The sequence below is a fragment of the Nannobrachium achirus genome (genome assembly GCF_963921795.1).
Source record: "Nannobrachium achirus genome assembly, chromosome: 11".
Lineage (NCBI taxonomy): Eukaryota > Metazoa > Chordata > Actinopteri > Myctophiformes > Myctophidae > Nannobrachium > Nannobrachium achirus.
Window position 1 is genome coordinate 25,024,936 of NC_137820.1, and position 27,774 is coordinate 25,052,709.

The 27,774-nt window shown below is 43.2% G+C and overlaps 1 protein-coding gene across 3 annotated transcripts in view; it reads left to right on the top strand.

Moving 5' to 3' along the window:
* Positions 1–16,933, top strand: part of rassf7a (Ras association domain family member 7a) — a 39,226-nt gene extending 22,293 nt beyond the window's left edge. The window contains exons 2-6 of one of the 3 annotated variants that reach the window (XM_080737395.1): positions 7,249–7,452; positions 8,556–9,526; positions 12,984–13,158; positions 13,790–13,897; positions 16,524–16,933. In XM_080737395.1, coding sequence (XP_080593521.1) covers positions 7,350–7,452; positions 8,556–9,526; positions 12,984–13,158; positions 13,790–13,897; positions 16,524–16,687 — 1,521 coding nt within the window. In that variant the 5' untranslated portion in view covers positions 7,249–7,349 and the 3' untranslated portion in view covers positions 16,688–16,933. Of the gene's footprint in view, positions 1–7,248; positions 7,453–8,555; positions 9,527–12,983; positions 13,159–13,789; positions 13,898–14,851 lie in introns of all 3 variants that reach the window. The other 2 variants (XM_080737397.1, XM_080737396.1) reach the window with 2 other exon arrangements.
* Positions 16,934–27,774: the final 10,841 nt, after the last annotated feature.

Sequence of the window (27,774 nt, forward strand, 5' to 3'; positions counted from 1 at the left end):
TCTGGGGACACATCAGTCTGTGAGAGTGAGAGAGAGCAAGATTTTTGATTGCTTCAGCTTGCTTTCGATTACCCCAGCCTGGGTCCTGTGTTGTTGGTGAGGGTGGGGTCGGGGGAAAAAAGGCGGTTGGGGTTTATTTTTAATTTTTTTCTCTGCTTCACTTTCTTCTTTTGGATGCCCTGTGGTGTCTGGGCAGGGGTTTTAGGTGTGGAATGTGTTGTCATGTGGATAAATTGTGAGTGTTGGCCTGCCTTCTGTTGCTTGGATTAGGAACGGGTGTGTGTGCGCTGATGGGGAACATATGGCATTTAGTGTGCACCCTTCTGGCCTGCGTGGAACTGTCACAGTGTACGTGCACACACACACACACACACACACACACACACACACACACACACACACACACACACACACACACACACACACTACAGGTGGAATTTTAAAAGGTAATCTAAAATAATACGGTAGAATCCTGAGTTTTAATTTAACTCTGGGAGTTAAATACACACTCAAGAGTAAACTTTCAGAAAACACATTTGAATACTACATACAGATTTTACTTTGCTTATTTCAAAAAGAAAATCATTCTCTGCTTCCCGCCCGGCCATGTTGAGGACCAACACAGGTGTTTCAATTTGTCTGATCGGCATAGAGCTAATGTTCTATGACAATCAGAACACCTGTGTTGGTCCTCAACATGGCCGCTATCCACCTGTTTCCGCGAGAATTTACTGTAGCATTATCTGTGGGACACACTTCCGGAGAACAGCATACATACAAGCTCACGTCGTGTCGCAGATGCAACCGCTGTGAGCTTGTAGATCACACTCGGCTGCGTTGCCGGAAGCTGCTGCACACCTTCTGCGCAATGCACGATGGGACGTTGGGAACTTCAAATGCAACCCATGAATACTTGACTTTGTGTGTATGTCCATGTGTATGCATGTACGTCCCTATCAGTATGTCCATTTTTGATTGGACAATGAGCACATATTCCAACCCCCTCATGCGGGTCTATCTATAACTCATCATCAAACTGTACTTAACGTGCTTGCTACTCGTACCCACACTGTTTCTTCAGGAACAGTATTTTCTAGTGTGAAGTGAGCCACCGCTGATTTTCTTCTCCTTTTCTGGAAAACAACTAAATGATAGTCTGGAAAACAACTAAATGATAAACAACTAAATGATAGTGCTTACTGCTTACGTAAAAAGGAATTTCACCCACTTCTTTACGCCTGTAAACCAGTGATGTCACAAATAAAGTGGATTCTCGATTGTATAAAGCTATCGTTTTACATTGGATACGTTACGTGGAAACAGTCCAGGAAGCCACTTGTGTGGTGTGTGTATATATAGTATATCGTCGTTGTCGGGTGGAAACCTTGTATGTCCGAAACCGTTCGTTTTGTATTCATCATTTTAGGAATAATTTAAAACTAGTGAAAACAGCCGATCTACAAGCACACAACGCCTCACACCGCGAGGCGTTGTGTGCTTGTAGATTGGCTGTTTTCACTAGTCGTGTGTGACTGTCTTGTATGATGGAGCAGGGCTGTACTTTACGAAAAAAACGCAAACGTTAGGAACGTGGAGATACGAGGTTTCTGCCCGACAGTGACGATATTATATGACTGTATGAAGTGACATGGTGGTGGGACTCTGCCGGGTCAAGCGGATGTCTGGTTCCTCAGTGTTGTTGTGCCTGTGTGACAGTGAGAAGACACAGCAGCAACCTGAGAGAGTCACAGGCCTGTTTGTTTCCTGTTAGTACAGTTGATCACATTTCACCGGCCAGGATGTACGTGAACCGAGCATCATGGGAGACTGGCGACGTCTAATGTGTAGCAATCGTAAAAAATGTGTGTGTGTGTGTGTGTGTGTGTGTGTGTGTGTGTGTGTGTGTGTGTGTGTGTGTGTGTGTGTGTGTGTGTGTGTGTGTGTGTGTGTGTGTGTGTGTGTGTGTGCGTGCGTGCGTGCATGTGTACGTGTGTGTGTGTGTGTGACAGGATGACAGCAGCGTGAGAACTTTTCACTCGGGCGCTGCGCTCTGTTTTCCACTAAAACATTCCGGAGTATTTGGCTTTAAAATACTGACTTGACATTTTGGCTTTACACCAAGGGTCTTCAACAGGGGGTCCGGGACCCCTATGGGGTCCTCGGAATTACTGCAGGGGGTCCTCCAAATCTTTGTTTGGTAGAAACCTTTTTTCTCCTTTTTTTATATTAACCACTTGAACCCTAGCATCCATAGAACATTAGCCAAAAATAGCAGATCTACAAGCTCACAACGCCTCGCGCTGCGAGGCGTTGTGAACTTGTGAGCCTGTAGATCGGCTATTTTCAGCAAGAGGTTTGGTGTTGTAGAGGGGAAAAGAGCAGACTAAGTACAGAGTGAAAGACGGTTCAAGTGGTTACATATCTGAAAACACAAATTGACATCAATCCAAAATACTCTGATGATCGTGCTGTCAAGCGATGAAACTATATGGAATCTATGAAAAGGTTATGCGGGAGTCCCTGCTTCATCTCTCTCTCAACTAAGGGGTCCTTGGCCTGAAAACATTGATTGAAGACTCCTGCTTTACACCTTGAACTTGGGCGATAACATGTAGAAAGATGGGTGGTGAGCTGAGCTAGCTTTTACCCTGTCCATGATGCAATAGAAGGGAATTCTCCTGTATATATTTGGGCTCCCAGCTGACGACAGTCCCTTGGGTGCATTTGAAAAGGACGAGGCTAGACAGATAGATCTGTATTCATGTTGGCATGCAAGTTGGCTCTAGGCCAACTGTAATGGTGAGGGTGGGGCGGGGGCTTAAGGGGGGGGGCTTTTCTGCACATGCAGCAAAAGAGACAGAGAGAAAAAGTCAAAAGTTCAGCACGCATGAGGCTTCTTACTATTATTTTTTCGTACTACTTTTTTGTTCTTGTGCGGTTATGTTGATGCATGAAGGTGAATGAAATGGATTTGGTTATGGATATGTAACGTTGTGAGCTTGTAGATCGGCAATTTTTTGGCAAAGACATTTGATAAAAAAGTACGTATATTATAGGTACCTTTTACCAATTATAATGGGTTTAAGTGGTACCAGATATGCAGCTCGGCAAATAAAAGGTGAATTGATCCCAGTGCATGACGGGGGACGATATCACGATAAATTAAATCTCCACAATACGATTATCATGTGTGTTTCTTATCACGATAAATGATATCATCACTTCTCGTCCCAGAGAGAGAGTCCCATCCCTAGAGAGAGTCCCATCCCTAGTGTGTGTGTGTGTGTGTGTGTGTGTGTGTGTGTGTGTGTGTGTGTGTGTGTGTGTGTGTGTGTGTGTGTGTGCACGCTCTCTACTGCCTCAACATACAATGGAGAGCGTTGTTTCATGCCCTGTGCTCGTCTTCTCTCACGGGTCTGTCTGTAGCGTTGCATTCCACCTCACAAGGTCTGAGTGATAATGGCAATGCGTTATAAAAGGCCCACTTTCATCCAGAGACCTCTGTACAGGTTTGAGATAAGCCTCACGTTTAAAGTATTTAGTATTTACTTATTACACAGCATAGGTACACTGTGTGTGTGTGTGTGTGTGTGTGTGTGTGTGTGTGTGTGTGTGTGTGTGTGTGTGTGTGTGTGTGTGTGTGTGTGTGTGTGTGTGTGTGTGTGTGTGTGTTGTTTGTGTACGCCGTGTGTGTGTGTGTGTGTGCTGTGCACGTGTGCATTTCTGTGTCTGGCTCGGGCAAATGATCTACTACAACCAGGGGTGTCGCACCAAATTCTGGGCCCTGGGTACTTTAACTATTGAAAAATAGCAGATATACAAGCTCACAGCGTGGCACCGAGTGCCGTGCTGCAAGCTTGTAGATCTGCTATTTTTGAAAAGTCGTGAAAAATAAATCTTTGAATATTTCAAATCCTAGGTTTTCTGAAAGCCCTATGTTTCAATGTCAGTGGTGCTCAAACTGTTTCATGTGAAGGACCCCCAAAATGATATGTATTTGGCCACAGACCCCCATCTGAAAATATTTAGTTCCAGGGACCACCCAGAAGCAAAATTTCAGTTACAAATGTTCATATATTAAAAACATATATTCAGAGATTTGCACACGTTTTCACGACTTTTCAAAAATAGCAGATCTACAAGCTTGCAGTGCGGCACTCAGTGCCGAGCTGTGAGCTTGAATATCTGCTATTTTTCAATAGCTAAAGTATAAAATAATTCCAGGTCCCTCCACCTTGGGCCCAGTCCCCCCCCCCTCCTTGTGACGCCCCTGATCTACTGCAACAGCAACAAGCACACTCTGTACAGTCTGGAGGGGGTGGGGGGTGAATTGTGTCGAAATAACCTTGCGTGTTCCTGCGTTTGATGAGCACTCCCTTTTTTGTGCCGGGTTTCCTCCTTTCTTTAGATTAAATCTCCTTGCCTGAATCATCAGATCATGGAATATTTCTCTCCAATGTGATCATCCATCCTCTTTATTACGGGCGTCTGTCATATCTTGTGACCCCCCCCCCCCCAACACACACACACCTCATAGTTTAGAGTCTCCTGTCCTGTCCTGCCGTTCATCCTCCTCGGATGTTGTTGCCACATCAAGATAGCCTCCCAGCAGAGTTCATGTTTGGAGTCTAAATAGCAGATGAGTAATGGTGATAGGGGGGTGGCCGGGTCAGCTGCAAGGGGGAGGAGGGGGGCCGCGGTGCACACCACGGCCGGGTGAGAGTGGGGCAGGGTGAGCGTGAGCGTTTTTTTTAAGAAAAGCGAGGAATTCTTCTGGGTCGGCAGATGAAGTCAGTGCATTCCTCCCAGGCAGCTCCCCTATAGACGGCCAGCGGAGCACAGCACAGGCTCTGAATGAAGGGGCTGAGATAATGGCAGGGTTTAGCATTAAAACGCCTCCTGAGATGGGAAGAGAGTGCGCCATCTGTCTGACTGCATCAAGTTGTCCTTTTTTTAACTCACAGTCTGCAATGTTACAGTATGTTAGTTCAGATCACCATGGTCTGTAGTAGTGCATTAACGACTTGTGATTTTTGCAAGTCAACTCGACTCAGTAAAAAGTTGAGTTGAAGTTGACTTTATCGTTTGATGACGTCATCACATCACACACGACACCCCAATTATTTTGGGGGGTCCACAGATGATTAACTTAATGTGGAACATTGTTTTCTCACTCAACTGTAAAAAAGCCAACATCAAGTTTAAGTGTATAGAGGGTATCTTCACATTTCTAAAGTGCCAATTTAAGGACTTTTTAATACCTCTAAAATGATAAATTAAACATTGTCCAAATTGTCAAAAATATAGAGGCAGAAATTGTGAAAATAGCATATCTATGTGCTCACAACGCCGTTGTGAGCACGTAGATCTACTATTTTCACAGTAGAAAGTTTTTTTTTTTTTTTCATTTTTTTTTACTTTGACTTTCGACTTTCTCTGGTGGGAGTCGACTTGTGTAACTAACTAATCGTTAATGCCCTAGTGCTTACATGACTTTGCAAAGGTACATCGTTGCCATAGTTTTTAAGCGTGGTCATAAAAGTACAGGGAAAGCGGTCGTAACAATGTTCATTTGGCCTGAAAGAGCTTCAACCTGCTGTCCAGACCGGTGCTCAGCTGCCTGCTGCGTTGCTCTTTGATACCTCTCACCAGGACCAGAACTTAGTCTGATGACAATTCAAAGTAATGTATCGTCACTGTCGGGCAGAAACCTCATATCTCCAAGTTTCTAACGTGTGCGTTTTTTCGTAAAGTAAAGCCCTGCCCTTCAAGACTGTCGCACAAGACTAGTGAAAATAGCCGACCTACAAACCGCGAGGCGTTGTGTGCTTGTAGATCGGCTGTTTTCACTAGTTTTAAATGATTTCTAAAATGATAAATACAAAACGAACGGTTTTGGACATACAAGGTTTCCACCCGACAACGACGGTATGCAAACCCATGTTCACGACGTGCATGCTAGCACGCCATGCACACAAACAAATAAACACACTGTCTCTCTCAGTGTGCACAGACATACTGTATATTTCTCTCTCTCAGGGTCTCTCTCTCTGTCCGTGTACACACAGCACAGTTACACATACAAAAATCCTATCCCTAAATAACTGATCTGCTGGAGCTGCTCTGTCTGTTCCCTTCGGCAGTAAAGCTATCATAACGGCTTTGAAGGAGGGCAGCGGAGCGTCTAATTGGGTTAAGGATTGGCGTTTATACTCCCAGGTCCACAGGACACCACCAGGGCTCCTAACAAACCACCAGGAATCTCTCTAACAAAATGCTCTGTTCCTCTTCCTCCCCTGAGGTGTCGTTCATCTAGTCTAGAGTCTAGATCATGGATACATCCATTCATGCCTCGCTGCACAGCTGACACTGTTGACGTCAACACTACTGTTGCATACTGTATACTGTAGTGTAGATGGTACGGGGCTGTTATCCACTGCTATCTGGATGGGTATAATGATGTGTGCGTTTGTGTGTGACTACTTGGGGGTGAGAATGTGTCATTCATGGCTGACGACACTGTTTATATTAACAACAACTTATGTCATACTTGCAAGTAGGCTGAGCTCACGCCATGTTCTGAGAAATGTAGTTCTGTGGCCAGGCTTTGCCCTGTGATCCATACAATTCTTTCCATATCTACATTTAGGGCTGTCACGATTATGAAATTTTACATGACGATTCATTGTCACTCAAATAATTGCAATCAACGATTTAATTGTGTTTTTGTCGTTGACAATTACATTTCTGTTTGGCTTTTAGGCTTTGAAGTTGCACATGGTAGGTATGACACATAACCTAAATATACAAAGAAATATTGCCTTTGACATATTTGACAACTTTATACAAAATCGCAATTATGTAAAATAATTGTGATTGAACGATTATGTAATAATTGCGACAGCCCTGTCTACATTACAAATTACAGGTGATTGTGGAGTGAGATTTCTCAAATATGGTGCAGTAAAATGTGAGAAATGTACTTACATGTATGATTGTATGTATTGATAATATATATTATAAATGATAACACCAGCACCCCATTACACTATTTATGTCACGCACCCCCTGGAGGCAGCTTGTGTACCTTCACCACAGTATGGGAATCCCTGCCACCAAAGTGTTACCTGCTTTTTGTTTCTTCGATGCCGATCTATGTGTCTGCGAAGCTGGATCTTTGGATCCATCATGAAAAGCATCCGTCCACCCTCTCATCCTTTCTATTCCTTGTGTCTATCTGTTCCACAGAGCCCCCTGCCATGCAGTGCTGAGCTGAGTCACGCCAAATTAAAGCGAGCGGATCTTATCTGAAGCCTGTCTACCCCTCGCCCTGCCCTGCCCGGTCCCAGATGGAGCTGAAAGTGTGGGTGGATGGAGTGGTGCGGGTGGTGTGCGGCCTGTCGGAGGAGACCTCCTGCCAGGATGTGGTCATTGCTCTTGCGCAGGCCATCGGTCAGTATACCTCAAGCCCACTTCCTGCTCTGAAATCATTCTGTTGCAAAAAAAGCTCCTCTGAAAAATTCACCCTGGTCTAGGGCTGTCACAATTATTACATAATCGTCGATTCTTTGTCATAATCGTTTCCATGTTGAACATTTTTCATATATTAAAAAAGAAAAGTCAAAAATAGTGGAAATAGCAGATTTGATGCGACGCGTTGTGAGCTTGTAGATCGGCTATTTCCACTAACAATGTTCTTTTCTAAGTGTAAAGTTGTCAAATATGTCAGTCCTTTCTTTGTATATTTAGGTTATGTGTCATATCTACCATGTGCAACTTCAAAGCCTAAAAGCCAAGCAGAAATGTAATTGTCAACGACAAAAACACAATTAAACCGTTAATCCCAATTATTTGAGTGACAAATACTCGGCATGTAAAATGTCATAACCGTGACAGCCCTACCCTGGTCCCTTGCACCCTGCTGCGAGGAGTAATGATGAAAGCTTGATGCAGGCCTACACGGTAGCTTTCTGTTTTCGCGTTTACCTTTGCAAACTCCACTGTGGCCTAAATAAAGTGCTCCATCAGAAGCGTCTAGAGGGTCCGTTTTGGAACGGCGCCGAGGTTTCATCCCTATGTCCTCAGGCGGCGCTAAGGCCATACACGCTGCTGCTGTATTCAACAACCCAACTCCACATTTAGCACTTTCCTCCTTCCCTGAGTGAGCAGCCTGCCAAGTCATCAGGGAGGGTTTGTCCTCATTTCTGGGCCCTCGTGGAAACTTTTATTTGAGCTTCTTTTTTTTTTGCCCCTCCTTTCTTTTTAATATTTTGTCTTACGTAACAGCCTCATCCTCCTATTCTCAGCGGTTAGGGAGCGAGGGATACTGGCATCACCGTAATAAGCCTGTCATTTTCTCAATCATCCAGACTGGTGTAGAAGCAATCAAGGCTTCATTAGAGGCAGTAGTAAAGAAAAAGACCTCACGTAGAGACACTGAAATAGACTCGGCTGAATATTATTCGTATGATTCTTGAGATTAATTGGTGTTTTTCATACAGTTTTGGATAACTTATGGTACAAATCAAGTTTCTTTCTCTCTTCTCTGTCTCTAGGTCAGACAGGGCGCTACGTCCTGATCCAGCGTCTCCGGGACACAGAGAGGCAGCTGCTGGCCACAGACAGGCCTCTGGAGTCTCTAGCGAAGCTAGGCCAGCACGGCAGCGAGGTCCAGTTCTTCCTGCGCCGCACAGGCCCCAGCAGCAGTGACGGGCCGGGATCCAAACAGGATAGAGCAACGCCTCTCCCCCTGCCCAAGCATCCCGAATCAGAACCATCCAAACGCAGCCACCCCAAGAAGTCCCTCACTTTCAACCTCGGGCCCTCCACCTCCCCGAGAACCAAAGCCAAGCAGCTCCGAAGGTCTCCCCGAGACTCACCGGAGCAGAGAGCTTCCCCCTTGCATTCACACTCGCCCTCTCCCTCTCCCAGTCCCGTGTCCTCGCATGTGCCATCCCCATCGCCGTCTCCTTCGCCACCCGTAGGCCCGTCCAAAGAGGAGGTCTTCCGACAGGTTCTCCAGCAGCAAGAAAGACTGAGGGCCATCGAGGGCCAACTTGAAACCTTAGAGAGGGAGTCTCATGTCTGGGAGCGCCCCTCCCCGTCCCCCTGCCCTTCCCCGGTCTCTGACACCCACATTCAGGAAGAGATGGAAGCCCTGGAGCTGGCGTTGCGGCGGAACCAAGGAGAGCTGGCCCACGAGCAGTACTGGGAAGAGGAGATGCGAGGGGAGGTGGAAAGGGAGCGAGGGATGAGAAGGAGGCTGGGGGAGCTCCACGCCAAGATGGACGACTGTGGTCGGCGGCTCCATGAGTTCTCGTTGCGCTCTGCTCAGCTGGAGCAAGAGCTCCAACGGGAGAGCCAAGCGGGCGGGCCCCTGGCGGGGCGGGTCAACGGAGCAGCGCCCGAGGAGTGCCTGGACGCCGTGAAGGTGGAGCTACAGAGCCAAGAGGGGCACGGGGCGGAGCTGAAGGAGCGGCTAAAAGAGAATGACATAGCACTGGGGAAGGCTGAGACTCTGCTGCAGGTAAGGAGAGAGGTCGCAATTGTGGAAAAAGGGCTGTAGGTCGATGTCGCCAACCCCTCACATCCCTCTCCTACCTGCATAACACAGCAGACCCGCACTTATCACATATCGTTAATTTAACGCTGAAAGTTAAATTGAGGGTCCATTTTTATACTATGAGGGTTGCACAGCAGGATTCTGCTGTGCAGTATAAGGACACTTACTCTCATCTTAACCCATTATAAATAAAAAGAAACATGATACATTTGTGATGATTTGCAAAATGATTTGCAAAATACATAAATATTTATTCATGAAATTACGAGCACATGAATTCAATTGTATACTCAGATCCTACCTTGTGTGAATGTTCTCTATTGCTGGAAGACACCTTTAAGTGTCTAGTTGAACTGGTTTGGTGGGTATGATCCATTCTGTGAGCTCAGAACACGTGGTTACCAATGGTGTTTATATTACAGTGACAGTATCTACATATCCTTGTACTCTTGCATATACTGTATGAAAAATTCAAAAATAAAGTTGTTCTATTGCAATAGTTCTTTTTTTGGATTAGCCAGGCCACAGATTTTTGAGGTTTGCCCTGTCTTTTTATATGTGTTTACTTTTAGGTGGTTGTGGTCAGATGTGATTGTTTTGTACTGTGTCCTTCGAATAAAAGCCTGACCCAGTTCAAAATGAAACTCAAGCTTCCTCATAATCCTCCTGAAACCTGACACTTGAATCCATCCATTTTATGGAGCTCGGAGATGGACTAGTTTCTCCCCGATGATTGAACGAAATGATATCTGTCTTTTACATGATAGATGGTGTTGTTTTGAACGCTGTGTTGCCAAGGAAATCAGCTGTGGTGATTGAAGTGTTTTCCTGTTCCTGAAAGTTCTTTCTTTTAGTTTTAGTTTAGGTTTTATGGGCAAGAGTGCATTTGTCACTCTTCATTAGTAAGGGCCGTCAGCGGTGTAAGACCATTGCATCCCATTCCCAACTCGCTGGAGTCCTAATGGCTGTGTTACTGGCTTTGACACTTGATTAAAAAACTATGAAAAGCTCATTTGATTTCAGCCAGGACCGTGACTGCCGTTGGGGTAGAACTGCAGACATATTTGGCAGCTTGACTATGAAGCTTGGAAATGGATGCTCTTTGAACAGAAGGACGACTTTGCTTCATGGATAAGAAACACGCTAAGGGGTGGCAATCTCAAGACCCATCTAATGATGTAGAAAGGAGCCTGCGGCAAGATAAAAAATATTATGCACTTATATTTCCTGCTTCACCATTTCAGTTTGTGTTATTATATGTTAGGCCTTGCATCGTGAGTGTTTTGAATCCTAACCTTTATAAAAAGAGGCATCTGTTTTTACCACACAGGTAGTTTGCCAGTTGAAATGGTATGCCAAGATGTCTGGCTTTCTGTTTAGTTTTTAGTTTTTTTCATGGCACATCAACACCGTCGTAGAAACACGGTGTAATAAAACCCCATTCATTGTTCTTTAAGTTTCGAGGGTTTGTCTGACAGTCGGCTGATGTGATGAGTTGTGGCATGCCTGGCAGCTGACTGCTATACTGTTCTAGAGCGTTAGTCTTGATGAGCACAGTCCTTCTGTCATTAGGCTAATGGTGGAGCCTGCAGGTGTGAACTGTCTCAGTACGCTGCCTCTATCCAGCGTTAATTACAAGCAAACAGACTATGGCCAGTGGGGGGGGGGGTAACTGTGGCAGACTGCTGCTCCTTCTCAGCACTGAGCAGACACATTGACTAAGCACAAATGGTTAGTCGATCAGGTTGATGGACTGGCCTCCGCACAACAAACTTAACCACGTGAAACCTAGCGTCCCTATTCTGGGTGGCGAACATTAGATGAAAATAGCAGAGCCACAAGCTCACAAAGTCAATGCTGTTGCGTTGCACCACCACATTCTGAGCTTATAGATTGGCTATTTTCTGTGACAAGGTTTTGTGTTAATTAAGGGGGAACAAATTGAACGGCATGGTATCAAACACGTCACACGTGCATATGATATCTCTGTGTATGGGCTGTTCTGTCTGTGACGTTAGTTATCTCCTTCCATGGAGATCAGGGCTCATACTGTACATACACACAAAGCCAGACGTAGGAGTGGTTGGCACCCCTCAAAAAGACTGGACCAAGTACAGAGCCCTGAGAGACCCTGGTCAACTATACAGGGTGTCAAGCCCCTATCACGAGTCAAAGGTGAAGAGCCTATCACTGAACATTTTAGGTGATAAGCTATCCACCTAAAGTCAGAAAACAAGTGGAGGCCATCATAGTCAGTCACGGTGAAGTCCTATCACTGTGACTGACTGGTCTTGATCGACCAATCAGTGAACGATCTGTCTGAAAGTACAAAACAGAGAGATGTGTTGGAGTTCGCGGTGGATATGTTGTAGTTTTATGACTTCAAAAGACTACACCGCGGTGGATAGCTTATCACCGCGGTGCCGACTCTGATAGGGGCTTCAGTGATTAAAAGTATAGGTGTGAGGGTGTGGGTGATGGCTGTGTGCCTTGATGACGTCGCTTCAACCTGCACCCTGTATTATCAATAATCAAAGCTAATGGATATCTTGTCCACTGGCATCTTTTTAACAAACAAGCTTCTAAATGCAGCAGACACGTGACCATTGCTGTGTCCTTCCCTCGCAGCTAAGACCCAGGCTTTTTGGATTCTTGTTTAATCAGGAGGCTGCAGCTTATAATTGAGGCTGATGTACTGTCTGGTGATTGCTCTGATGATGTCTTATGATGAGGGCAGTTGTTTACCAGCCTGCCCCTCTGTGATGTGGACCTGCTGCCCCCTTGTGGCCAAAAACAGACTGCGTGACTGCAGAGTGCAGCTTCAATGATGGCACCATAAAATACAGCTGGAGGCAGTGTTGTTTTTGACAGCAAATCTTGATTTAGTTTTAGTCATAGTCTTTTGAATAAAATGTCTTTTAGTTTTAGTCATAATTTAGTCACCTGAAAAGTTTTAGTTTTAGTCTAATTTTAGTCGACTAAATATCAATTTAAGGCGACTAAATCCACTGTTGATTAAGTCAACTGTGGGAATTGTATTTTGGAAAATAGCCGATCTACAAGCTCACAATGCGTCACGCTGCGACGTGTTGTGAGCTTGTAGATCTGCTATTTTCAGCACACAACACCTGAGAGCAACCAAACATAAAATGACTCTCTTCAGCACTAGTCCCTCCCTAACGTTTTAGTCTAGTTTTTATTTGGTTGACGAAATTGTCAATATATTTAGTCTTAGTTTTAGTCATCACAGCTTAGTTTTTATTTTGTTTTTATTTCATTTAATTTGTCAGTGAAAAAAACACAGTCGACAAACATTTTTCGTCAAAGTTTTAGTCGACGAAATCAACACTGGCTGGAGGGTGATCTTATTTACATGTGCTGACCTTTTGCCTCTCTGGTTTGTGCCCTGCCCGCTCCCCAGGCCAAGCAGGAGGAGCTGGAAGACCTGAACAAGGAGCTGAGGCAGTGTAACCTGCAGCAGTTCATTCAGCAGGCTGGCGTACTGCCGGCACACTCTAACTCGCGCACGGACCTCCACGAGCAGCTGGATCAGCTAGAGCTGGCACATCTACTGCAGGAGGGATACAGGAACGGAGGTGTGGATAAAGGAGTACTGTGCAGGGGTGTCGTACCAAATTCTGGGTGCCTGGGCCCCTGGGATTCACTGCGGGCCCCCCGTGAATGTTCTTCATGGGGGGGGGGGGGGTTTAACCCATTTAGACTGGGGAACGTATTATTACGCATTATTTTGTGCTTGAAAAATAGCAGATATATACAAGCTCACAGCGCACTGCGAGCTTGTAGATCTGCTATTTTTGAAAAGATCTTGAAAAAGTCTTTGAATATTTCAAATCCTTCTAAGGTTTTTTTTTTTAAAAACCTATGTTTCTCATCTCAAAATATTTAGTTCCAGGGACCCCTCCAGAAACAAAATTTTAGTTACAAATGTTCGCTTCAAAAATACATTCAAAGATTTGCACACATTTTCACGACAAAAATAGCAGATCTACAAGCTTGCAGTGCGGCACTCGGTGCCACGCTGTGAGCTTGTATATCTGCTATTTTTCAATAGTTAAGTAATTAAGGCCCCTCCATCTTGGGCCCACTCCTCCCCCCCCCCCCCCCCCCTTGTGACGCCCCTGGCACCATGCATTGTCAGTTAGCATACAAATGGACCAACAGGTGAACGGTGTCCGTAACTAAGCCGCCTCTCTCTTCTCTTTCCAGGCCTCGGTTTTGTCTCGACAGAGTCGCCGCCTCGCCCCACCGCCAAACAGTTCCTGGGACATCCGCGCAACCTACAGAACCCTCTGGTGTCCAGTCTTAATCCCGAGGGTGTGTATGTGTGAGACCCCCGCCCCCCAACCCTCTCTCCGCGCTCCCATCGCTCTACTACCCCTAAAGCCCCCTTTTGTCCTTCTGCCCCTCATCCCTGACTTGTTTGGGTTCTTCCTTCATGTGGTATACAGCCATCAGCTCTGGTTGGGTGACGGAGGTGTCCGTATGTGGGTGGGTAGGCGGCCTGCTTTCCTCTACGCTTCACCTGCATTGCCTCCATAGACTTAAGGACCTTCTCCTACATCTCCTAACTCTCAAATGTTCAGCTGATTTCCAGTCGCTTTGCTCCCTTTCACACAATATCTAGTCTGGTGTAGAGCGCCTCTTCCTCTCTGCGTCCTCCTCGTCTCACTAACCAGTATGCTTTAATTAGACAACTTTTGTTCGCGTCCCCCAGCCCCTTTCTTACAGTCTACACAGTGAAATCCTTCAGTGTGTGTGTCAACTTGTTAAAGGTGGTGTAAGTGATATTGTGTTAAAATAGCTGTTAAATGGCATCGTACATTACAATCATTGCTTTAGACTGGATTGTTTGTTCAGTAAGAGGGCCTCTGTCACTACATCTTTTTTGAGAACAGAACATGAATTATCAGGTTGGGATGTCAATTAAACCAGAAGAGAGAATTTATATGGAACAGGATCAACCTTTAAAATAATAGCTGATAAATGAGATCTCTCTTCTGATTGGGGGAAATTGGTGTCCCATAGGAAAATGTATATTTTATGTTTATTCAAAAGTTGGAGATGGCAAGACCTATGTTGCTGAACAATCGCTGTATATAGCAATGAGTTTTTTTTTAATACAAAATATCAATATTATTTACAGCACCTTCAAATTGACATTCAGGATTTCACAGTGTAACTGCCTCTCTCTCTCTCTTTTCTCTGGCTGACTTACACTGTGTAATTTGTGGACTAACATCCAGCTGCTCTGGCTTTACTTCCATGCAGCCGGGAGCTCCTCCCACAGTCCCCTCCGTGACACAGGGTGACCTTCCCACCCTCAGGACAGCTTTAACTGCATAAAGAGTAAAATATACACTGTAATATCATGTTCACACTTAACATTGGAGAATGGCTACAACAGACATTCAGACTGTGTTTTTTTTTATGTTGTGACGTAAAAAAAAAGAGACCAATGTCATTTAAGTTTGCCTTTTTATGTGTGGATGGATATTATTTATATGTATGGGGGTATATTTCTATACACTGCCTTGTACTTTGGTGATGCTTGCCTTCCAAAGAGCAAGAGCCTTTCCGAGACCATATTCACACGGTCAGCCATTTTGCTCTGACGTCGTCCATGCTGCCAACCATGCCGTGTGAATATGGTCGACAGGGCTCTGCAAAATGTATTGCACTGTCCCGTTCCCTTCCTGTTTGAAGTCATGGCCCTTGTTTAAATACAGATAAATTAGTCTCTCGAGACAGACTGTTGGCTCGCACCATTTTCAAATTCTTCCGCCTAAAAACAGTACATCGGAAGCGATGAAAAATGCAATTGCAATGACGTCCTCCCTCTTCCGTTTCGCCTTTGCAGTCATGTATTTTACTTTTTTCTTGCAGAAATGGAAATTAATAAATAGGCTATTTACCCATTTAGGCCTAGAAATATTGAATGCTTTAACCAGTGAAAAATAGCAGATATACAAGCTCACAGCGCGGTACCGAGTTGATTGATGGGAATATTCAAAGTATTGTAACAGGGCCATGGTTTGTTGAGGTGTTTATTTTTTCTGTTCCTCAATTTGAATGGATACCCTTGGTTCCCAGTTCTCATCACACCTGACCCTTGGCCTGTCATGTATGTTTAGCGTCATATTTAATATACACAATCAGACATCAAATGACTAAGCAATGCTCCTGATATTCATCACTGACAATCTAAAACACCGCTAACATAATACTTAGTGCAGCATGTATCACTTTAACCAATTTCCTCTTATCATACAGACAGGTCAAAGGGATGATTGTGACTGTGTTCTTCCTTCCTGTTTGCTGTGTGGTGTTTCTTTGGGTGGGATGGTTAAAGCTCTCCTGACTCTGAAGTCTGCAGACCTGTCAATCCTTTTGTTTTTAGAAGCATGCTTTAAACGAACAGTGTCCCAAAACACTGAGCTGTCGACAATTGCAAGTCGATAGCAACAGCAGTTGTACCTTATAATGTATCTGATCTAGTGTCAGTGATCTGACTGGGACATCTGTCCTTCTCAAGCCCAATTTATACGTTGTCGTACGCCGGTGTCGCATGGCAGAAATAGCCTATCTACAAGGTCACAACGTGTTGCATCTACGACACGTTGCGAGCTTGTAGATCAGCTATTTCTGGCATGCGACGCCATCATTCGACAGAGCATAACGTCATCGTCGGGTGGAAACCTCGTATCTCCAAGTTTCAAATTTGTACGTTCTTTCGCAAAGTAAAGCCCCTGCTGTAGTGAAAACAGCAGATCTACAAGCACACAGTGTGCTTGTAGATCGGCTTTTTTCACTAGTTTAGTTCATTTTTTAGATGATAATTTCAAAACGAATGGTTTTGGACTTACAATGTTTCAACCTGACAACGACGATAAACTGGGCAGTCATTTACCCAGATGTGTTTTCCTGTCATATCTCTATCCAGAACATTGTTTTCCAAACCGAACCAAACAAAGGGATCATCACCCCCCCACTTATTTTTGTGTGTCTTGCAGTCTTGACATCCAGAGAGCCGTCATGGAGGTAAAACAAGGACCGCAGGGCCAAGGGAACTTGTTCACTGTTCTGTCACCATCACCTCATATTTAATCCCCTGTCTCTGTAACTATTGTCACCACTATATATATACTACCATTATATATTGTACTGTATATACCTAAGACAGATATATTTACAGCATTTTGCTACTGTACACAATGCAAAAATATATGTATGAAATGTAAAAAAAAAAAAAAAAAGAAACATATTTAGGAAAACTTTTACCTAGAGCAATTATTACTTTTGTCTGTGTATTTAAGCAAAAAATAAAAACATGACCGTTGTGTTTTAGATAAACCATTGTGGTGTGTTTGTGTTTTTCTGGAACCACCATCCCATAATAACGTTGCTGGATTAACGATGCGGTAAGCATTCACTGCACTCCTAATGTGCTGTTGCAGATACACACTTTCTAACAGACGTTAGTTCCACAAAGGAATGGCCTGTGTGAAATGTAGGATGAAGATATTATTGGTACTCAGTGGTGTAAAGTAACTAAGTACATTACTCAAGTACTGTATTTAAGTACAATTTTGATATATTTGTACTTGAGTATTTCCAATTTCCAATACTTTTACTTCTACTTCACTAAATCTCAGAGGCAAATTGTACTTTTACTCCACTGCAATTATTTGAAAACTTTGGTTACTACTTTGTAGATTTTGATTATTATTACAAAACATACATTAACCACTTCGGCCATTTGAAAATAGCCGTTCTTCAAGATCTCAATGCGTCGCGATGCGACACATTGTGAGCTTGTAGATCTGCTATTTTAAGAAAAAACAAAGATTATACAGTTGAAAACTTGTGAAACGGGACATTCAGCATAATGAGTATTTCTACTTTTGGTACTTTAAGCACATTTTGATACCAATACTTTTGTACTTTTACTTGTAAGGGTGCCCTCAGACCAAAATACCTATGAGAGTGGACTCCGCGTGGACCGCGTTCCACACAATGCATTTCAATGAGAGTGAAGCGGTTTCATGCCAGCAGAGGATTTCTGCAAAAAACGCTCCCTTATCATTGAAATGCATTGGGGGAACGCGGATTCCACTCTCATAGGTATTTTGGTGTGAGGGCAGCCTAAGGCTGTACCCACACCAAAGTACCTATGAGAGTGGATTCCCAATTCCGCCAATACATTTAAATGAGAAATCCTCTACTGGCATGAAACCGCTCCATTCTCATTGAAATGCATTGGCGTAATGGGGAATCCACCCTCATAGGTAATTTGGTGTGGGTGCAGCCTAAGGGTGCCCTCACACCAAAATACCTATGAGAGTGGAATCCGCGTTCCACCAATGCATTTCAATGAGAGTGAAGCGGTTTCATGCCAGCAGAGGATTTCTGCAAAAAACGCTCCCTTCTCATTGAAAAGCATTGGCGGAACGCAGATTCCACTCTCATATGTACTTTGGTGTGAGGGCACCCTAACAGACTATTTCTACATTGCAGAATTGATACTTTTACTTAAGTCAAAACATTTAGTACTTTTTCCACCACTGTTGGTACTGAAAAATATATGCTGTCCCCCTGATGCCTGACTTGTCCTCAAACTGTCCACAATCAAGCACAATGAAGTCAGGCCTTAGTGAGGTCCTATAACGTGGTCTGGTCATTTATGAATGACCAGAACACTCACCACTGTGGCATGGCCGATAGGAAATGTTGGTAAAGCGCATCCTTGAGTGCAGAAGTAAATGAGGCAGGCACCCGCCAGGTGCCGTGCTACTGTTTTAGATCAGTGGTTCTCAACCTATGGGTCTCCAGACTCCCACATTATTTTGAAATGAATACAATGCAATGTCATCTGACTCAGGGGAGGGATGTAAAGAGAAATAGGAATTTGAAATAGACCAAAAAAAAGAAATTGGTTGACCATTGCAAACCTCTCCAGATGTTCCTCTTGCACACACTGAATCCGGGGCCCACAGGGACCAGCATTTTCATGAACAGCAGAACATTAACAGATTATAATAGGGTTTCAGGACACCATGCTGATTTTGGGGGGTCCCCAGATCATTAACTTAATGTGAAACATTGTTTTCTCACTCAACAGTAAACAAACCAACATAAGGTTTACGTTTATAGAGTGTATCTGTACACTTCTAAAGTGACAATTTAAGGACTTTTTAATACCTCTAAAATGACAAATTAAACATTGGCCAAATTGTCAAATATTAGAGGCAGAAATTGTGAATATAGTCGATCTACATGCTCACAATGCCTTGCAACATGTAGATCTGTTATTTTCCTGAACTCTAAGTGCTCATCAGGGTGGGGGGTCCCCAGTTAAAATATGATTATTTGGGGGGTTGCGGCCTGAAAAGGATGAGAACCACTGTTTTAGATGATGTTACGACACAACACCTACTGAATACTATAAAGTATACTATAAGTATACAGTGTGCAGGCTGCTGTACACAGTACACACTATTGATGTGTGAGCTCTCAAGATGGCCGACCAGAAACCTATAGAGCACTGTTTCCCAAACAGTGGGTCGCGGACATGCATCTTTATGGGTCCCTTTATTTTTTGTTTCCTACATTTTGTTTTTAATTATTATTTCAAAGCATTATAAAAAATCCCAAAAAAGAAAAAAATTAAAAAAACAAATTCAATTATTTTTTTCAGTACTTTAATGAAGAAATAAAAGGAAAATCAAAGAAATTCCATAAATTATAAGACAAATGTTTAAGACGTGAAAAAGGACACATTGTGAGCTTGTAGATCTGCTCTCTGGGGTCTCAATCTGAAACGTTTGGGAACCACTGCTATAGAGACTACTGTACTGGTCGTCTGGTCTCTGAAGACCATTGAGTTTTGTTTATCACAGCAATCACTCTTTAAACTGATAACAGAAAGTAGAGCCAGACAGATACTGTATATCGGTATGGCCAATATAGTATATTGTTTATTAACTGTATATGACTTTTTGGATGACGATCTGTTCATTCATTATAGGATAATATTAGGGCAGTCAATCGATTCAAATATTTAATCTGATTAATCGTATGATTGTCCAGAGTTAATCATGATTAATCGCAAATTAATCGCATTTTTTTTTCATCTAAATCTACCTTAAACAGATTTTTTACAAGTTAATAAGTTATATGTTTTTAATACTCTTATCAACATGGGTCATGTGGGAGTAGACAAACGCTTGCTTTATGCAATTGTTTATTAATGGAACAATGACAAATACTGTCCAGAATCTTCTTCAAGTAACAAAAGGTGTGCACTGTGCATGGGATGAAATCATAAACTCAAGCCCAACAGATGGGCATATTGATGTAGCATCTGTGTTACATTCCAATCTACTAATAGCATTTAGCTCCCTATTGAAAGTAGCTGAAGAAATACATGTAATGCCTAAAGAGTTGTAGGTTAACAACATAAAGGTACTGTAACATCTATAATGACCATGGCAATCCACAGCACATAACAGCAAAACATAAGGAGCATGCACACTGACACTGACATAGAGAGCTGAGTCCTAAACTACAAATAGGCCAAATGGCTCAAATAAATAAACATGTGATTAATTGGGATTAAAATAATGTATCGCGATTAACACACCATTGGGTTAATTACGATTAATCAAATTAACTCTGACAGCCCTAGTTAATAGGTTAATATTTTCACGTTTTAAAAAATGTGAAAACTATTTACAGATCTACAAGCTCACATTGCAACACGACGTGGTGTGAGCTTGTAGATAGTTGAAAGTGTTATATTAATTTGTTTGCTACAGTATGAGTTAAATGTTCAAATCAGATCAAATCAGTTCTTCAAATAGAGGGTATATGCACGTGACATCATCATCAATTCATCATACCCGAAAGTTTATGTGGAAACGCCTACTGAGTGGCACAAAAATACTTTCTGGCCTTGACAGCCCATACATCAACAAACAGAAAAGTCCGATCTGAAAGCATAAAACGACATTAAACTCACTTTGTCACTCACTTTGCCACTCGATTTGCCATTCACTTTATACTTGCGCATACCCTCTCTATAGATTAGAAATGTTGCACGTTATGAAATATTATTGGTCAAAACATTGGTAACCGATTGTCTAGGACTGTCCAAAATTGGGATCGGCATCAGACAAAAAATAATCTGGCATCGGTCGGGCTCTAATAGAAAGCAGCCTCATGTCTTTTTGCTGTTGCTGCAACCCAATGTGTTTGTGCTGTAGACTAGAGCAGTGGTTCTCAACCTTTTCTGGCCGTGACCCCCAAAATATTCATATTTGAACTGGGGACCCCCCCACCGTGACGAGCACTTGGAATTGTAGGAGTTGACATTACATTTAGTTTGACCCCATCTATTCCATTGTGTTGCGAGGCGTTGTGAGCATGTAGATCTGCTATTTTCACAATTTCTGCCTCTAATATTTTACAATTTGACCAATGTTTGACCAGAGGTACTAAAAAGGTCTTTAAAGTCCTTAAATTGTCACTTTAGAAATGTTCAGATACCCTGTATACACTTATACTGTATGTTGGTCTGTTTACTTTTGAGTGAGAAAACAATGTTAACATTTAGCTAAACTTCTGGGGACCCCCCAAAATAATTTGGGGACCCCCCTGGGGTTCCCGACCCACAGGTTGAGAACCACTGGACTAGAGTACACGATGGTAAAACTCACAATCACACACCTCTGTGCTTCCCCACCCTGCCTGCTTATAATGTTTACTCAGGAGAGTAAACATTCTAGCCATTTGACTGAGAGTGACGTGATACACAGGACGCAAGCTGTGGAGTTCTATAAATAATGTTGTCCTGCTCATACTTGTCAGATGGTTTCCCAAGCCAAGCACTGATAGCTTTTCCCCCCCTTCCTTTCTATGTATAACTACATCCATGTCTTTTTTTAGCCAGTGAATATACTTGTAGATGATTTTGTTCTCAATTCTTAAATGTGTGCTTTATAAATTCCTTCATGTGAGTTTAGTTTACAGCACAAGCATATCAGATGTACTGGAGGAGCAAACTTACGAGGGGGAGGGCCAGACAGTTTTGGTATTAGGATCAATTATGTAGAATTGGATTAAGGAGATCAGATTTGGAGTGTCTGACCTGATAAGCTCCAAATCCTTGAGATCCTGCAGTGTGGAAATGCCTATGGCCTGGAACGACTCCAGTGATAACCACTCAGTAATCTCAAAGACTAAACACACACACACACACACACGCACACGCACGCGCACACACACACACACACACACACACACACACACACACACACACACACACACACACACACACACACACACACACACACACACACACACACAGTTTAGTCATTGAGATGAGAAATGAATACAATACAATGTCATCTGACTCAGGGGAGAAGTAGGAATTTGAAATAGACCCCCCCCCAAAAAAAATTGGATGACCATTGCCAACCTCTCCAGATGTTCCTCTTGCACACACTGAATCCGGAGCCCACAGGGACCAGCATTGTCATAAACAGCAGAACATTAACAGATTATAATAGGGTTTCAGGACACCATGCTGATGATGGGATTATTGATGGGATTATTTTTTTCTCATAAGTGCAGCACCACTCGTGAACCATACCCAAATATACTTCAGAGACGGTGCCGCCGACATGTGAGGTAAAGGGTACCTAACTTGAACTTCAAGATATGAAACATTGTTGGAGCAGATTACCAATCAATGTGAGGCGATGGAAGAGATAAGGGTGCCTTTCAGAATGTGACACCGTGGTTGTAATCACTCACGGAAGTGTGTGTGTGTTTTTCTGTATATGGGTCCTGTTGATGTGGGAGTGCAGCATGCGTCTGCATTCTGCACGTACACAGTGTGCATCTGCACGTCCACAGTGGTTGATGGAACGAGCCGCCAGCTAATGAGTCTGACATATACTGCACTTACCCCTGCTGTCACGTTGAGTCACAACCCTCCACAGGCAATAAACCTCAATGACACAAACGCAAAAGGCTCTGACATGGAGTGACTGAAAAAGGAGGATAACTGAAGCCACAATTGATTAGTGCAGAAAGTTTACTTGCCACTTGAGAGATACTTATATATACATAACATTGGAATGATACAGTATGAATATGGAAATGGATGTACAAATTACAAACTTTTAGTCAAATAAATGAAACAAACACACTCAGAAGATGATATTTTGGTGGCAGTGATATTAGGGGTCAACTTCATAAGAAGCCATTTGTCCCACATCAGTACATGGAGTACACAACAACAGTATACAGTACACAACACTGCCACTAGGACGGCAGCCAGGGCCCATTGGAGCGCTAGTTGGGTCGGTGATTGCTTTTGCATGCAGGTCTCTTCTTGTCTGGTTATGACTAGTCTGGAGTCTCGACTAATGGGGCCATTCCCATGGGGCAAATGTCAGAGGGTATCCCCAAAAACAGGTTAGCCGCTGTCACACGCACAGTGGAACTGGAAATTGACACAATGTGCGTTAGTCAGTGGCTTACCTGCTTTTAGATATCTACGCCGAAATTCCAAGAAACCAACCAAAACACGAGCTGTGGAGTAAACACACAAGGGATTTGTAATAAAACTATAATAATAGATTGACCATAACACCGCAAGCCAACGCTATTACGGTTTAAATTCATAGCACAGTATTTAAATCAAGAATATGCCAATCACTGCATGACACTGGCAAAGTAGCAATATACTTATATACTTCGATTAATTAAACTATAATGTATATGAAATCTCATTCGGATTGTCTTTTACACATGCAGTCTATCACACAATTCCGTTATTCCATTCCATTATGACAATTTCGGTACATATTAAGAGATATTTGCCTTCAATCTCATCTGTCATCATGAGCAAGTTGCAATTATGGTCAATAATGGTCAAGTGGTCTATTTGTTTTCTCGTTTTGTTTTCACTAGTAGTAGATAGGTAGTGATAACGTACGGCATCCATAGGCACCATGCATCTGTTCGCCAGACCCCTATGGACACAATAAAGAATTATGGCACATAAAGGGAGCTTTACTTACCAGTCCCAAGTTTTCTCTTTAGAAGATGTATTACAGGGGGGAAAATACATAATTTCTCGCACAAGAGCCTCTCTATCGCGTGTCCGGACACTGGCATTGTTTTTTCCTTCAAAATCAATCACATTATGTTACTAAAGTTAGGTGCATTTTGGAAATAAGAGTATGAGAAGTTCAGTCCACTTGCACTACCCTGAACCCTGCCCATTCCCCTGCTTCTGCAACCTGACCTGATTATGCAAATCACGCCCTTACTGTCGCCGTGTGGAACCAATGAGCGGAGCGGCTCGGGTGAGGCGACCCGCCCTTTCAACGCCGCCGTCCAATGTAAACGCGCAGGAGGCGGGCCAACGCCGCCAATGTGATCGGTGGGTCCGTCAGAGTTATTGGGTGCGTTCGGAAACCCGCACCGGGTGTGTGCTCGGTGTAGTGAGTGCAGTGGGCGTGACGTTGGAGAGTGCGTTCAGTGTGGCTTATTTACGAACGACCAGTTTTAACAGGGAGCTGGGAGCTGTGTGCTTTTTCACTCTGAACTCTGAAGGCAAACTTTCTGAAAAGCAGCAGTTGCTAAGTATGCTAACGTAACATTGACATTGAAAGGAGATGTAATTCATAGCATTGGCATACCTGCTGTTAGTTTACACGTTAATGTGTGTGAAACTATCAAGGCCAAACGACCAATTAAGCTGCAAATGCTGCATTTTGCGGTAATTTCCTCCATTCTTCACAGCTGAGAAGCATTCGAGACACGGCCATGAAAACCAACCAATCAGAACACCGAACCACCGCACCACACCGCCTAACCCCATCCTCTGAGTAGGGTTGGTGAGTGCGTGCACTCAACACACCAGTGCGCCGCGCACTGGATTTCCGAACGACAACGCACCAAGTGCACCGAATAAACGAACGACAACATGGCACACCAGTGCGTTGAGTGCGCATTTCCGAACGCGCCCATAGTTGGGGTGCGGCGCGTTCATTTTCGCACGTCTTACATTAAGGAATGAACCATTTTCACGTCATCGGTTTCCTGTCCCCGGCGATTATGTTGACCAAATGATCGCACGGCAATGCACGCTTTGCCTTAAATAGGCTATATTGCCTTAAACGGTCGCCGTAGGTGGTGAATGACGCGTTGTTTAAAGCCGAAAGGACGCGCAGACCCCTACGATGTGGAAGTGGTTGAACTCAGCCTACTTGTGTACAGTACTGTGTTGCCATGAGGAGAGTGTGGCTCTGCACGTAGCAAGGATGCAGCATGACAGGACTGATGGGGGGGAGTCAGGGAGTGCTTCTGTACTTCTGCTGTACACAGAGAGAACATTTAGGGAACACTCAATTATTTACATCATCATCTGCCCGGGACAGGAAGAGGTCGCTTATATTTAACTCAGTACAAATGTCCTGTGTAGTATCTATCTATCTATCTATCTATCTATCTATCTATCTATATTCAACACACACACACACACACACACACACACACACACACACACACACACACACACACACACACACACACACACACACACACACACACACACACACACACACACACACACACACAGGCTATTATGCATTAGACAACAGACAGTTTGTGCAACTTTTCACAACAATTCATGTTCATGATTAAAAAAACATTATTTTAAAGCAAAAATGTATAAAGTAAATAATAGCCTATATGACACCCAACCAATAAACAATATGGATATGGATCTAAAATTGTAGTTGTATCGGTTGTATCAACAATACAGCATTATGTTCAACAAGGGAACACAATGTTCTCATTAATTTCTCCACTGGTTATAGGCTGATCTGGTTACTAGCCTCTAGTTACTTTGTTCTATGCAATATACTAAAATAAACAGCATTTGGGCTTGGCCCCGTGACTAAACTGTTTTAACCATTCCGTGATATTGTTCCGATATGCAGGATACGCTCTCACACAGTAGAAGATCTGTATTACACTGGGTGTTATGTAATAGATGTTTTCCCTCTATATACAGTAACCAGTGGGGGGCGACAGAGACTTGATGAGTGACATCTCGAATTTCATCTGTGTGCCAGTGTGACTGAGCAATTTACTGACTCAATAGATTGAAATGTACTACTACTACGACTACTACTACTACTACTACTACTACTACTACTACTTCATTCAATACACACTTTGTATACCAGTAAGACTCCCTAATCGGGAGATAAGCGACCGTTGGTCGCTTATCTCCACAAATAGGCCAAAAGTTTGTTTTACCAATTATTAAACTCTATGTGAACATTTACATCAACAAATCCCAAGTACTATGCAGAACGACCCATTTCAAGTTTTTAATGTACAACAATATTTAGAAAATAGGTCTACAAGCTGACAGTCCTCGTCCCTTATATTCCCATAGATTATATGGAGATCTCAGTGTTTGTCAGTCCTTGTTCATTTATGCCCATATATGGACATCTCTATATCTACTGTAACAGTCCTTGTCCCTTTATGCCCATATATGGAGATCTCTTAACTGTAAGTCCTTGTCCCTTTTATGCCCATATATGGATATTCCTGATGTCATCAGTATATGAACATATATGGGCTTTCTGATATGCCCATATATGGAGATCTCTTAACTGTAAGCCCTTGTCCCTTTTATGCCCATATATGGATATCCCTGATGTCATCCGTATATGCCCATATATGGGCTTTCTAATATGCCCATATATGAGATCTCTGTATCTCCATATATGGGTATAAAAGGATACTTCAGGTCTGACATCAGGTTTGTTTATATTGGGTTGCTAGGTTTGACATCACAAACTCTATGGGCCATCTGACCTAGAAATCTATATTTGGGCATAGATGACTCATCGTGACCTCATCACACGTCGACCGCACGTGTGACGTGCGGTCGACCGCACGTGTGACCGACGGACGGCCGGTGGAGGTTTTCATACTAAACTGCGACCTTACGGTCGCAATTAATGTAATTTAAAGGGTATGGTTTGGCATGCTTTTCTTTCTTTGTTTATAGTTGTGAATTGGGCCTAGTTAATCTAGTCCAGTGGTTCTCAACCTTTTTACACCAAGTACCACCTCAGAAAATATCTGTCTCTCTCTCCAATTAGGCCTACCACCATAATAAGTATGCACACACTGTTAACACAGGCAAATTCAGGCGTGCTGTCATGCTCATTTCAGCAGGGCTGGAGAGCCTAATTCAATTAATTGCTTGGTCAGAAGAACTACCTGTAAATATTAAATATAAATATTTCACAATTTTTTCTTCTTTTTTGGGAGACTCCTCTGTGTACCACCAGAGGGGGGCTCAAGTACCACCAGTGTGGTACTGTAGTACAACCTGTAGCCTACCACAGGTTGAGAAACTACTGATCTAGTCCAAGAAAACAAATCTGGTGCATTTAACTTTTTAGTTATGTGATTTATTTTCATTACCTTGAAATATTGTTCTGTTGTAAATGTAAACACAGGTGCGCGCATTTCCTACAACCGAAAACTGTATATTTTGGTTTGAAGCACTTGCTTGGAAAATTGATACAGTTTAATAATTATAGCTACTAAACTATAGGCCTACCCTAGGTTCACTCAACTACAGTCATTCATTAGTGGTTGTTTTTATTTAATTACTTTACACTGACTGACTGTATTATAGCCTATTTTACCTTAATTATTATTGATCTGTATGTTTATTGTCTCAAGGAATTGAGTACAAAGGACCCCAATGTAAACAAGCCATAGTGCTTTCTTGGGTTTAAATCCTACTAGTAAGACACCTCAGGGCGACATGCCATCTGGCCAGTGATATCGGACCAGTTACCCATATGGAAACCCCTGCATGATAGTCAATAATGTTATGTCAAAACATGCCTATATATGGGCATTACCAATTATGGGCATTCCCAGATGTCCTTAATATTGATGACTTTGGGACAGGGGGATCTCCATATATGGGCATATAATCTGAGTTCCCAGAAGTTCTTTAATGGGCATAAAATGTACGTTAATTAGTTAAGCCAAGCAGGGCCTTGGCGAGTTAGGGCCTGGTTTGATGCCTGGGGATCTCCATATATGGGCTTAAAAGGGATTCTGGGGAATACCCA